At 44.3% G+C, this 14,789-nt stretch overlaps 1 protein-coding gene across 4 annotated transcripts in view; it reads right to left on the bottom strand.

Annotated features, from left to right (window-relative positions):
* The window catches only part of MPP2 (MAGUK p55 scaffold protein 2), a 627,381-nt gene that overhangs the window by 361,336 nt on the left and 251,256 nt on the right, over nt 1–14,789 (bottom strand). For 2 of the 4 annotated variants that reach the window (XM_086923954.1, XM_086923952.1), the window contains one exon: nt 296–396. In XM_086923954.1, coding sequence (XP_086780080.1) covers nt 296–396 — 101 coding nt within the window. Of the gene's footprint in view, nt 1–277; nt 397–14,789 lie in introns of all 4 variants that reach the window. The other 2 variants (XM_086923953.1, XM_086923951.1) reach the window with 1 other exon arrangement.

Here is a 14,789-nt window from a genome sequence, read left to right as displayed (position 1 = left end):
TTATCGTGAAAACTTGCACAGATCCAGCCCTAAAAGGACCTACGCTTGACATCCTCCCTCTCAGAGGAGTCTATAAAGGTAACTAGAAAATCCATCTGCCCAGGCAATGCACGAAGACTTCAGTGGGAGAAACTGCTGTCCCTTCCACAGACGCGAGGGCTAACGGGCCCAGAGGTAGAGGTTAATGTGCCCTAGGGTTGGCGCATAGATGAAGCGATGAATGTACCTCCTGGCATGTGTGTGCTTAATGGTTGCCAGCCACCCCCTGAGATGGTACCTTAGCAAGCGATCTTACAATAGGACTCTCCATGATCCCTCTCAAGAAGATGAGGTCCAGGTCTGCAGCTCCTGTCGAGTTCGGAAGGTCCCCAAGGTTATCCAGGACCTGCTGCATTGCTGCAGAGAGAGAGGGAGAGAAAGAAGAGGAAAGGTCAGAGGGAGAAAGCATGACCGCAGAAATGAGTAGATGAGGAGACATAGAAGAAATTGAAAAGCCATCTATAGAAGAAGAGAGAAAACAAAGAGGAGAAAGAAAAATGAGAAGATGGAAAATACTAAACATGGGTCAGAAGAGAAAGAGTTAAAAATAGACGAAACTTAAAGAAAGATTACATATGAAATTGCAGTTTGTCAGTACATCACAAATCACAATGTACCATCTTTCCTACAGCTCAGCATGGCTGCTGCCTTCTAAAGTGGTTGGTGTGTGTACACTTGCTTCTGTCCAATCCATACAGAAAGGTTAACACATGTTTCTGCTTTGGTTCACCAAAGGGATGCAGATTCTTCAGGGCTCTAGCCTCTACAAAGTCATCTTCTCCATGTATGTGGAGCATTGCTCCTAACCTATCATGGTTTCCATAATTACTAGCATGCCTATGATACTCAAATGTATATCAAAGCCTCAACACACATATATACGCAGGTCGTCTCTGAAACCACCTATCCTTCATCTAGGCATGGATATTAGGACCAGGCCAACATGGTCTGGCTAGGATAACAATCACGTATCTACCAATGAAGAGACAAGGCCAGCAAGCTGTTACACTATATATTTTCTAATTTCATGCATCATTGCCTCATCCTATATCTTATTACCACGACTGGGCGGAGAATAATTGGAGACACAGCCATTGCCCACCACTTCGCACAATACTATAAGGGTATAAATGCATGCAGAGACACTTTATCCATAAAACGAATTCATAGCTTCCTAACCGATTTACCTCTTCAGGTACTCTCTGACTTGGAAAGACAATCACTCTGATGGGCAGAGAACTGGCTGCAGCCTTGAGCTGACTTCAATCCGTAATACGCCTGGTCCTAAAGGATTTCCTAGTGAATTTTGTAAGCCATTCACACATAAATTGAATGAACTCTTGTTAAGTGTCATCAACACTGCGACCAAACATGGCAAAATTCCCCCGACCTTACATAGGACAATGATAGTGGTGTTCCCCAAACCAGGAAAACCCCCAAATATATGCTCCTCCTACCGCCCCATCTCCCTTCTGAATAAAGAAGTTAAGATCATGACTAAGGCATTGGAAGATAGATTAGTAAAAGTGGTCCCTGCATTGATTCATCCAGACTAAGCAGGACTTATGCCTAAAAGAGCCATTCAGCATACGATTAGGCAACTACGCAGTGCCCTAACAGACAGGTTACACCGACCTACAGCAATATTGCTAGAGGACATTGAGTAACCATTTGACTCGGCCAGCTGGGCATTTTTATTCCTTCTTTTGCAACGCATCAACTTTGGGCCCAAATTCATTACTTATGTTAAACTCTTATACGCAGATCTGACAGCACATGTTATGGTGGGTACTGCGACATCCAAATAGTTTCCTGTTGCAAGACCATTATCTCCTCTATTGTTTGCTAATGCAATAGATCCATTAGCAGAATGGCTTTGTATTGACGCACAGGTGAAGGGGTTCCCCCTTAGTCAAGAGATCTGGGTTAAATCCATCATTCTTTTGTGCAACATGGCACCCCAGTTTAGACCTGGCCATATGCAAATCAATCTTGACCCTGCTCCTCATGGAAACAGTTCAGCCCGAACTGCCAAGCCAGGTCTTCCCTTGACCAGAAACATGCATCTAGGACCGGTTTCGGGGTTTCACTCCTCATCAGCCAGGCTAGCTTGAATCCAGTCGCATAGTGAGCCCGGGACCCAGGTCCGAGAATACCCGGCGCACTTAGGGCCAGAAAGCAAAAGGCCCACAAATGATGGACTGAATGCAGAACAAATCAAAATATTCACACCCAGTCAAGAGATCTGAGTTGAATCCATCGTTCTTACAGAATCAGGACGCACCCTGCATAGCACTCGCAAAATGTTTTAAGTCCATGTACGATGAGGGCATAGCGACTGCAGATACAGAAACATAGTACAGAGCCTCTCAGCTGGTAGTTGTTAACAAATGGTGGTATGACACTCGGGAGATCCAGCTTATGCTTTTGAGAAATGCACTTTATAAGGCACATCAATACAGCACTCACTTTATGGAAGGAAAGTTCCACTGATGCTCCTGCCTGCAACAGTGGTAGTTCTCCAAACTTGGAGAGCCGCTATCAAAACCATAGGCTCTGACAAAAGACTCACCAGGCAGACGCCACTGTGGAAGGGAACTGTGCTACCTCAAGTGGCAGCTCTAGAAGGTTTTCATAAATAGGACATCATTTGGATCTCCACTTTGGGGGACCTGATGGACAGCATAACACACATATCATATCAGACTTTACGAGATGAATATGCACTACATTGCAGCCAATTCCTCCATTACTTGCATTTGAGACACGCCCTCACGCCATATATCACAGAATTAAAGGTTGGCCTCGAATTCAACCCCTTCGAGGCCAAGCTGCTCCTCTGAGAACTAGGGGACCATAAGATTTCCCAAACGTATTGCTCGATGATACACAATACACATGACAATTTAGCAGCGCAGTGGACGGCTCGGGAAAGAGGCATAGGCACTCTGGATGACGAAGACTGGACAGAAGGTAGGGCGTGTTTGCAACACGCAGCGATAGCAACAAGCTTTCATCTTATTCAGTTAAATACACACATAGGACCTACATCACACGGCATCGACTAAAACAAATGGGAGTGATCGCCTCCCCCAGTGCCTCTGCTGTAAGACATAAGTGGGCGACTTTCTACATACTACACGTGGATGCACAAAACTGCGCCCATACTGGAAGCGAGTTTTATCCTGCTTAGACCATACACTGTGTCAAGAGACACCACGAGACCCCAAACCCACCATCCTCCATATAACCACTGATCTTGACATGACTTGTTACTGACCAGCACTGCTCTGGGTGGGCGTCACGGTGGCAAAACGAGACATCGCGCGACACTGGGAGGTGGAGGCACCACCTTCACTCACGGAATGGAAAAGTAGCATGGACTAGTGCATGATCAGAGAGCAGCTGGTCTACGAGGCCAGAGGGTGCCCTCAGAAACACTCAAAAACATGGGGTGCATGGGCAGAACACAGAGGCATCAGCATTGTGAACAGACTGTCTAACTTCACAGGCTTGGATGCGGAAATCCAGGTTTACACTGGACTGGGGCTGCAAACTAGACAACATGCACATATCTGTAAATATAAACAGGGTGGGGCGTTGTGGGAGGGCCGAGGTGAAGCACTTAAAATGTGTTGTTCACATGTTGTACGTTTTCTATCTTCTGCAAAACTCAATAAAACGGGTCATTAAAAAAAGTAAAGTAAACAAAAAAAAGAGGCTCAAGAAATGTAACCACTAATTGCAGTATCTGAAAGAACATCACAGGTTTCCACCTTATGCTCAGCAAGGAGAAACATCTCAATGGGGTCAAAGTATTACAAGAATCCATGGTATCACCAAACTGGAAAGGAAGAACTGCAAAAAAGCAAAGATGGAAAAAAGCCTTCTCCATCTACACGCCCACTGTCTGGAACTGCATTGCACCTCCAGAGTTCAGACTTGCCCCATCACTCCTGCAGTTCATGAAAGACCTACAGACACATCTCCACAAGCAATGTTCAATCAAATAATGTGGGGCAACATCACCCCATCCAATGGGAGATCTTTCTCCCATTTTTTATTCTGAATAGACTCCCCTTCCAGGTCCCGCTTCCAGGGGGCTCAATGCACCATGCTCTGTTGCTCTCTGCCCGTTGAGTGCCAGTTAAATACATGCACATACATACACATGCATGTTACATTGCAACAGACCCCACTGCATGTGTGGCACATAGAAGCTGAAAATGCTGTGTCGCCAGCTATTTTTCACTGTCATTGCAGAACCCATGAGCTCACGTTATACACTAAATCAGACATCCATGAGTTACAGTGATCCTGAGTACCAAACTCATTTCTATATTATATTATTGTAGGTTACTCAAAAGTCAAATACTCACTGGGTAATTTTCCTTGACATTGAAAAAGGAAAACTATTCGCCCACATTGATCTCAAACCTTATGCAGTGACGACAAAATGACTGCAAAGCACTGTAGCAATGCAATGCTGCAGCCTTGCTGTCCGAGAAAACTAAACCCAATGCACACTCATACGTTACACAGACTGCAGTGCGTAGTGCCCAATATGCTCTATTTTTTTTTGCTAAATGGAGAGGGATATGAGACAAATGACTATATTTGAAATGTTTTCACAATTATTTTGTTAACGTGAATGTTGATGTGTTTACAAAAAGTGCATTTTGCACTGTTCTCTGTGTATGTATTTAGTTGCCTTGTATCCAAAAGGCAGGCAAAACATTTCCTGGTTACTGAATGGATAGCAACTCAGCTGGCAAGTATCTATTCTGTGTAACGGCCTGTACCCTTACAACAAGCACATCACCTGAGGATGGATAACTATAGTGAATGGGCCATCTCCTGAAGCCTCGTTAGCGTAGCCTGTTAGGCCCATGGTTGGCCACGGATGAACCCTCCCTTGGAAGAGTACCCTCAGACCCTGCCGGCTCTCTAGCTCTGCGAGGACAGCAGCATCCGCCAGGAGAGGAACAACACGACCATGGGGAGATTACCAAATGCCCTCGCTCAATCTTCTGGGGTCTGCCATGGTGTAGTAACAGACTGTTGGTCACGAAAGTGCTTGAATGTGTAACTGAGAGATAGCCAAACTGTAGTATTCTGAGTTGTATATTTATGTTCCTGCATTTCACTGCATCTAGCTGCTCAGCCAGCGCTGAATAAACGTACTTCTAATCTCAACTACAACTGCCTCGGCTACATCATTACATGTATGTATGGACTAACATACTACACAAACCTCCCTATATAGTTGCAACCAGCTTCACTCAAACTGGTGCTATCTTGGAGAGTTAATGCTCGGCAACAAAGAGAGGACCTGTTTGCTTGATGGCCAGAACTCTGCGTAACTCAGTGCTAAAACGAACCGCCTCCTCACTTCCCTCGGGATATTGGGAGACCTTTGCTTATCCATGAGACCTCAGTGTTGTCTTACTGCTGTGTCTTGCTGCCTGTCAGACCTCCATGAAAAGCACTACAAGGAAGGAATCGGAGAGTGCCATGGCCAGTTGGAGCTGACCCTGCACACTCCCACAGTGCACTCAGTGCTGTGGAATAACAGCCCACCCAGCCTAGCTAGCAATGGTAAAACTCTGCCAGATATACTACTGTTAAGTTATGAGCCCCATCAGCGGCGGCTCCTCCACTAAGGAAGAGGAGTGTCGCCCCACAGGAAAAATACAATTATAATATCACCACGTTATTTCCATTTTCTTTTTTTCCGGACTGATTCTGTTGAGGTGCGGGTGGGGTGGGGCAGGGCTGGGCTGCCCACAGAGCAGAGGGAGGTGGTGGGGACTTTCTAAGTGGGCATGACAGCTTGGCCGGCCGTCTTGGGCTGGCCAAACAGTCATGCACACTTAGCATTTCTCCACCCGGTTGTATTGCAAAGCTGGGTAGAGAACATCCACAGCCTCCCACTCTCTGTCTGAGCTCTGAACCAGGCTGCTTAGTCCAACCTCAAAGCCGCCGTCATGCTGGTGACAACAGCGTCACGATTGTCTACGGGGAGCCAGTGTGGTTCCTGTTTCCTGCGTCGACCAAAGAAGATGAAGAGGCAGCACCCGGCAGGGAAGTGGATTTTTCTTTTTTTCATTTTCCTGGTTTTTAACCCCCATCCTCTACCCCACCCCTACTGCCCCGTAGCAGCTGCTACTGAGCTCCATTCTAGAGACCTGGACTAAGTTGCATCATCACGCCTGAAAAGTGTGAGCATTCTGACATCTTCATTGATCATCCTACTCGGAGTTTGACCGTGAGGCCTTTGGTGGTCGAACTACCTTTGCGGCATTGTTCGAAGTCAACCTTTAGCAACCAATGCTGGACCTGCACTAATGTAAGGCCTTTAAGATATGACTCTAACCACACTTCCACCCCTATCTTGACAATTGTTCCTCACAGTTTCGTAAACCCACGGATCGCAATACCACCTTACATTACACCAGTTTCCACCAGGGATCACTTAAAAAACATCTCCCATACTCACAAATGCTACGAGTTAAACGCATTGTGTCTGATGAAACCACATTCAAACAAAGAATCAAAGAAATGCATGACCGATTTGCAGAAAGAGGTTACCCTGAAACTGTCCTTGAGGATGCTATCAAACGCACCGAAGCAACTAACAGACAAGAAGCTTAAAAAAAATACCACACCAAAAGACCAACGTATGGTACTCGTATCAAAATTTTCCACGTCTAGCACTACGTTTAAGAAAATCATCCTCAAACATTGGCCCATTTTACAAATGGAACCTGACTTCAGAGACATTTTCAAAACACAACCTCTATTAGCCTATACCCACAGCAACAATATAAAGGAAATATTGGCAAAAAAAACTGAAATCGTCAAGGAAAACAGTAATTGCATCATCAGAGGCAATAACATTACGCATCCCATGAAAGGCCACACTATCAAACTCAACGTCAACGCCACTTGTGATACCTCAAACTTAATCTATGCCATCAAATGTCCTTGCGGAAAACTCTATGTTGGAAAAACAGAGAGAAAAATTAAAGTGCGCATTAACGAACACAAGTCGAACATTCGTACCAAGAACGATAAATCTAATGTGGCCACCGATTTCTTTGAATCCAAACACACCATCGCCCAACTGAAATTCATAATCTTAGAAACCATCACAAAAATTGAAGCAAGAGACAACCGTAAATTCCTTTTACAACGGGAAATGGAATGGATCTATCGTCTTCAAACACTGAAACCGTTCAGACTCAATGACCGCACAGAATTTAGCTGTTACCTGTAAATGTGATACATGTATTGCTCCACAACGTGTCCTTATGTACAATTATTCTGCAACTTTTATTCACATTTACTTCTTGTTCTATCACCCTTTCCCCTACCCAGTATGGTTTTCACACTAGTCCATCATTTATTTTCAGTTTCGCTCACTCAGTGTGTTTACGTTTTCATTAGAAAACCCCTTTCTACCTATCCAGCATGGTTCTCACGTTAGTCCGTTTTTTATTTTCAGCCTCGCTCACCCGGCGCGTCAACTATAGTCACATGTTAAATACTCTATCACGCTTCTTCACGTATTTCCCCCCCGAGAGCACACCGGCATCGTTTAACTGCACCAGCGTTCGCGCTACTAAGTAAGTTTTTCACCGCCGCTTTCGATTTACGCTGATACCCGTTTTTTTAATGAACCCAGAATTAAATGATTCCTTCACCTTTTGCCCTCTTTAGCTTGAAAGCCCCCAGCGGAGTTCCGCGTTTCGTAAGTAATGGCTTACACCGCACCCCCTCACCCACACTGCTTAGAATCCTTAACACAGCCAAATCACAACCTAACCCACCACCAATGCACTTCCCCTCACAATATGGTTTGGTTATGTCTTTTTTAACTAGTGTTCTTTTCACCACGAGCAAGATGCACATTGTCTTAACCCCATAACCTTATCTGTTCAACTCCATTCATCTGACTGCCTGTTATATCTTCTTCGTTTTCAGTACTCCTTGATAAAGGGCTGGAGTAGCCCGAAATGCATTGGAGTTTAACTACTTGGAATCTATCATGATTTGAATTTTAAAACGATCTAATTTTGTGATATGCCGTTAATATCATGAATCAACAATAACTTTATGAAAAATAAAAGAAACCTACAACTAACTTTGGAGTCTTTAATGAACCCCAAGGAGTGCCTCTACAACAGGGATACATTCGCACTCTAAGCGTGCACTACTCATCAGTCTAACCACACTTCCACCCCTATCTTGACAATTGTTCCTCACAGTTTCGCTGAAGAAGCCTCGGTTTGTGTTACAATTAAGCAGATCTCTACTTGCAGGTTAGCAGCCTCAGTTTATATTGCACTCAACCACAGCTGGGCTTTCAACTTGTATCACCCTGCAGCAGAGCTGCACCTGCTACACTGTATGTGCCCTTTGTACACTATAGCACAGGCCCACTCCTTAGAACACAATCACAGTATGTAGAGGTGTCTGTCACATGCACTCTTCAACAGAGGTCACATGTGCACTCTACTCGTGTGTGTGTGTGTGTTTTAAATAAAAGGCCAGACAGAGCATCTCTGTGCAGACCACAGCACTATGGGGCCCTGTCCCAGTAGTGGGTGTAGTTCCTTTTGGGCAAGCGCATTAAAAAACTAAAAGCACAGTTATATTTGCTTTGCTACGCTCTATCCTTGAACAAAAACTACTGGGTTTGGGCTCCCAACAGCACAGCTTGCCACAAGCTAAGAATGAACAACAGAAAATGCACGTGCTGCCTATCAGTTATTTGCCTTCGTTTTGCTAAACATCAGAAATGAAACAAATGTTTATTTTGACCAAAAAAGTGTCATTTATTTTATTTTATTTTAATTAGACTCTTTTAGTCATTTATACCTCAAAAGGAATTTTTTTTCAACAAAGTTCATTTTTTAAGACCTTATGTACAACATGAACAACAATTAGCATATATTCAAATGTATATTTTTACAAACCAGACAAAATTAGAAAAATGTAAAAGAAAAAACAGATCACATACTTTCAGTCATACAACTTTCACACCACACTATATACAAATTATATACAGACACATCTACAAGAAACAATGTGAATTATTTCTATAATGTAATCAATTTGATTACAATGAAGCCCAAGACCATTTGTGTTTTTAAGAACCGTTTGATGACTTTCACAATTTTAGATAATCTTTTTTGGGGCTTGTAAAGTCTACGCGTTTCGAACTCAAATTATTAAAAGAGTTCTCATCAGGACAGAGTCTCTCAATTTGAGTAGACACCAGAAGACGTCTAGAAATGTCCAGCGAGCCAAACATATGGATTGAATGAACGTACGTGCCCCAGGATCCTTCGCGAACCAGGAAGTAGCACACAGCGAGAACGCCGAAGCAGGAATCACTTGGCATTACCACGAGTGAAGGGAGCGCGGGCTAGCATCCCGGACACACTGACAGATCCTGTGGTGGAAGGGACCCAGATCCGCCCAACACAGTCCGACTCACGCTTCGCCGCCGGGAGCACCCGCCGCACCGACCGGCCACACAGATTAACTTCATCCGACAGGCTTCACCGCACAACATTTAAAGATTCATTCATTCAATCCATGTGTTTGGCTCGCTGGACATTTCTAGACGTCTTCTGGTGTCTACTCAAATTGAGAGACTCCGTCCTGATGAGAACTCTTTTAATAATTTGAGTTTGAAACGCGTAGACTTTACAAGCCCCAAAAAAGATTATCTAAAATTGTGAAAGTCATCAAACGGTTCTTAAAAACACAAATGGTCTTGGGCTTCATTGTAATCAAATTGATTACATTATAGAAATAATTCACATTGTTTCTTGTAGATGTGTCTGTATATAATGTGTATATAGTGTGGTGTGAAAGTTGTATGACTGAAAGTGTGTGATCTGTTTTTTCTTTTACTTTTTTCTAATTTTGTCTGGTTTGTAAAAATATACATTTGAATATATGCTAATTGTTGTTCATGTTGTGCATAAGGTCTTAAAAAATGAACTTTGTTGAAAAAAATTTCCTTTTGAGATATAAATGACTAAATGAGTCTAATTAAAATAAAATAAAATAAATGACACTTTTTTGGTCAAAATAAACATTTGTTTCATTTCTGATGTTTAGCAAAACGAAGGCAAATAACTGATAGGCAGCACGTGCATTTTCTGTTGTTCATTCTTTGTTACGCTCTATGACGTACCACAGTATCAAGGCTCGTGCAGTTACATTTGTAAATACACACTCCATTACATTCAATGACAGGTCCTCGTATATATAGGTACATTGGGCGGTGGGTGTGCACGTGGCCGTCCATGTGTGTGTGTAACAGGCGACGATTCGTCGCACTCCGCAGCAGCGCCTGACCTATTTTGGCAGAGTCAAGGAGTTCTGATTCTTTGGACGTGCAGTTAAAAAGCCCAGTGGGGAGCTGTGCATCGGAATTATTCAAGAAGCTCTTTTTGGAAGTGTAATGCTAACTCAAGCTTCACAAACAGCATGAAGAAATCTCTCGAAACTTAAGAGCTTTGCTGCATAAATCATGAGTTACATTTTTTAAGGTGCATTAAAAAGGGTTAGTCTGGGTACTATGCACTAAAGGTGGCTGCCTGGGGCTTCTGTGTTTTCAGAGGACGGAGGAAGCTCTGGCTGTTTTTGATAGTGTTAGACTCTCAAAGATGTCAGGTGGAACCTGCTGGTGCACTTCAGTCTCTCGGGGTCTCCTGACAGAATCGGCTCCAGCTGTTGGTACACAAAGTCGTGGCAGTAGCAGGACTTGCTGCCGGGAGAAGGTGAGACACTCTTATATGCCACAGAAAAATCAAACTACCTGGAGGGTTGATATACACTCTCAAATTCCACAGAAAGTTTCAAATTCCACACAAAAAAGACCAGGTTGACTAAAGTGACTAACCTGTGGAACTATGAAGTGAGATCCGTGGATGCTCTCAAGTCATTTTTTGTAACAGGATGCACAGTGTAAGGCCCTCAAAAAGAAACACCTTTACCTGATGTTATCCCTGACAATGTACCTGAACCATAAAGATAAGACAGAGCAATGAAACATGTAGATACATCAATTAAAGATATTAAAGGGTGCAAACATTTCCACCCACTGTTTTTACGATCTGGCCAGACTTATTTTAATTTGAAAAAATCATGAAAAAAAAGGTATGCATACAAACAAGCATAGAGGGGCTTTAGGTAATTTATTTATTTATTTATTTATTTATTTATTTATAGTGTTTTGTATAGCGCGGACAAGACCCGTGGGTATCAGAGCGCTTAACATAGAAGGTAGATTACAGATAGACATTATAATAGCAATTATAACAACAAACAGATATGAGGTAGAAGGCGATAAGCTATAAGGGTGATTAGATATATATATTCCTAACGCCTGTGCAATTAGCATTAAGAGGTGAATAAGGCTTAGCTTGTGTCATAGGCAAATAGCCAAGCTCGGTGAGGTAGGGTTATATAGCATTACCAGTGCAATTACATGTCTAATTAGCATTAAGAGTTGAATAAGGCTTAGCTTGTATCAAGGATCATAGAGATAAACAAAAGTGAGGTAGAGGTTATATAGCTTTGGCTGTGAGATACAGTTATCAGATCACATAGATGTGAGGTAGTAGTAAAGGGTACAGCCGAGGCTTGAACTGTGGCTCCAATGGTCTCTTAAACTATTATTCACATTTTTGCTTTTGCCCACCACAGCATACAGCAGGGTAAAATTGGTCAGCCCACTTCAGCCACTGGCTTTCTTGTACTGTGAATGATGGATTTAACATATGTACACATCCACTTCAAAAGAAGTAAACTTCGGGACTAGGGATGTGGACCAATATTTTACTTTGCCAATGCTATTTTCTTTCCATTCTTTACCCATTTTATCTTTTTTGTCATGTTTAGGTCTTGGCTAGCCGCGCGGAAGCGCGTCTCCGCCGAGATCTTTTGTTAGCGAGTGTGCTTCCCAGGAGACAGTTCCGGCCGCGCGCATCCTTGGAGCCAATTTGAAACGGGAACGCGCGCTGTGGCCAGGCGCTGTCTCCTGGGAAGCTCAAGCACCACACACGCATGCGCATACACACACACAAGCGCCCATGCACGCACGCACATACATACATACAGAGACACCCCCCCTGACACATACACACACGCGCACACACACAAGTGCACCGAGGCCCCCCCTCCCTCCCTCCCCCGCCGTCACCGTCGCACACATACATACACACACGAGCATACACGCACACACACAAGTGCACCAAGCCCCCCCAGCCTTTTGGAGCTTACCTGGCCAATGTCGGGGACTCTGCTCTCAGCACGCGGCGCCCAACCTCCTGCTGGCGCGGCCCCGGGGCTCTACACCGCTCACAGGAGCCACGGGCCGCATCGACTCCGCCTGCCTCCTCTTCCGGTCTGGACGTGGCCCCGCCCCCGTCACAGGCGACCGTGCCTGACTTCCGGGGCGGCCGCGGCGGGCTTCCGGGGGCATTTAGGATGCTGCTGCTTTAAATTTGCCCTGCACCAAGCTTGCTCAGGTTTTCAGACACCCGGACGTTCGATAGACTCGGCTGTGAGATTAATGCAACTTTCAATTTTATGTTCCTTGTTTTTTAAGTTAACATACAATTAAAAAAATAAATCTTTCGTCATCAAGTGCTTCCTGAAAGTGCAGAAGACGGTAAGTGGATTTATTTACGTTGCGTGTGTCCTCTTTTCCCGTCTCCACCCCAGGGGCAATCCCTTGTCTATCCTTCCACCCCCCCTTGCAAATCTAGCCCTGCTTCCCCTCGCTTAGTCTCACATGTTCCTTAAGTAACAGCACTGTACTCTCTATAGGTCTTTCTCCGGATGCATACATACACGCGCGTGACCTGCTCACTTCCTAAGAGGAGCAGGACAGCTCACCACCTCTTGCCACTCAATGAACCTTGAGCAGGTGGTGTTGCCTCGAATCCTAAATATAAGGAGAATATGTATAGACATGGCCTGCGCGCCTCCAACTTCATGCTAAATTGTACTTCATATCACTTTATGCTGCATAGAGGACCCATGAATGGCCCTGTATCAGTCCACATGTTTCATCATAGTGACGTGTATACTCGACTGCAGGAGCGCGATACTTCAGCATGCGAGCCACATTTGCAAGGCAGTTATGTATAATGGCAACCTACCGCCGGATTCAAAATGCAAACACGCCTTACTCTAGGCCATGATATTACTGCTTTCACTCAAGTCAGTGAAACTGATTTTATAGACAATTGCAGCATGAAACGTAGCCCCAAGGAGATGACCAGGATTCAAATATGTAAGCTGCCAATCTCTGCATTAGGCGCCTTTACCCACCGAACTATCAACTGATTAATTCTAAGTATAATTTCCATCCAAAAAAACATGGCACTGTGGTCTCCTTTGCGGAGTTACACATCTCTGCATGTGCTGCGTTCACCCACTGAGCTATCTGCTGATTCATTGTAAGCACCCACTTCATCCAATCAAATACAGCAATGTGGCCGCCTCTGAGGAGGTGATCTTCAGGGGTGTTCTCGATATTCCCAAAGAACCTGTCCCACCCAGGTGCCCTTGAGGCATCTGCATCCGTGAACTAGTGACTCATTAGAAGATACCCATTGTTTCCTGCGCTCCAATCCAGGCTGTGACCTCTTGTAAACCACAGAGACCCCGACAGTGTTTGCTGCGTCCAGCTGTGATGTGGTTTGTGACTGGTGAAGGCGTGTGTGCTCTTCTGCATACAGACAAGATGTGTTTGTCTTGGGCTGGGCCATTTGGGGGCCATTCTCGCCTCATTCACCTGCACTCTTTCCACGTTTGGCGCCAATTTCCCTCCTCGATCACCTGCCTTCATTCTAGTTTTGCGGCCCTTCACTCCTCATTCACCTGCCCCAGTCCACATTTGGCGCACATTCTTCCCAGCATGCATCTGTCCTCGTTCTACAGTACCAATAGGTGGCCAAGAAGCAGCAAGGGCTACCCTGAAAGTGTTGAGCAAAGCACTTAGAAACTAAAGTCATCGGTGACGCCTGCTGGCTTTTTAGCCTACAGCAACTTGCATTCCGGGATTTCCAGGCCGCTATTGAGAATGGGAAAATAAAACTACATGCTGCAGAACTCAACCGGCGTCTGTTGACTAAAACGCCAAATATTTGGAAAACTGTCGCACACGCTACAGGGCACGTTGCACACTTTAAGAAATATATGTTAAGGCTCTCGGGGGCTCATATCTATAAGCCACCGGTTTGGCTTGGCTGGTAGGAAGATGGAAGTGCGGTCAGCCGGGGACACATGGTGCTGTTTTGCAGTCTCTCTTAACTGCTTTGCAACCTCTGCAACTTTTTCAGTACAGTTTTTTTTGTACTGCACTCCTTGCCTCTGGTCCTGTTCTACATTGGTGCCTCAAAAGAAAATAGAGCAAACTTACCTTTAGTGTTTGCATGTTTTAATAGCTGTGCATTGTGTATATTATTCAAAAATATTATTTACTTGCTGCAGCCAAAATGTTTTAACATTAGCAAAGCCAAAAGATTTCACCGTTCATTTGTATTCCTCAACATTTTTACTTTGCCAATAGAAAAAATAATTGTTTGCCCATGTGGAACAGCCTCTGCAACAAACAAAAATAAAAAAAGCACAATGATAAATGCGCAAGTATATATCATCACTCACGTGCATATAGGCGCCATTGTATTCTATTTGATTGTTTTTGCATTTATACA

Source organism: Lissotriton vulgaris, chromosome 5 (genome assembly GCF_964263255.1).
Source record: "Lissotriton vulgaris chromosome 5, aLisVul1.2, whole genome shotgun sequence".
Lineage (NCBI taxonomy): Eukaryota > Metazoa > Chordata > Amphibia > Caudata > Salamandridae > Lissotriton > Lissotriton vulgaris.
This window is presented reverse-complemented; position numbering and strand designations above follow the sequence as displayed.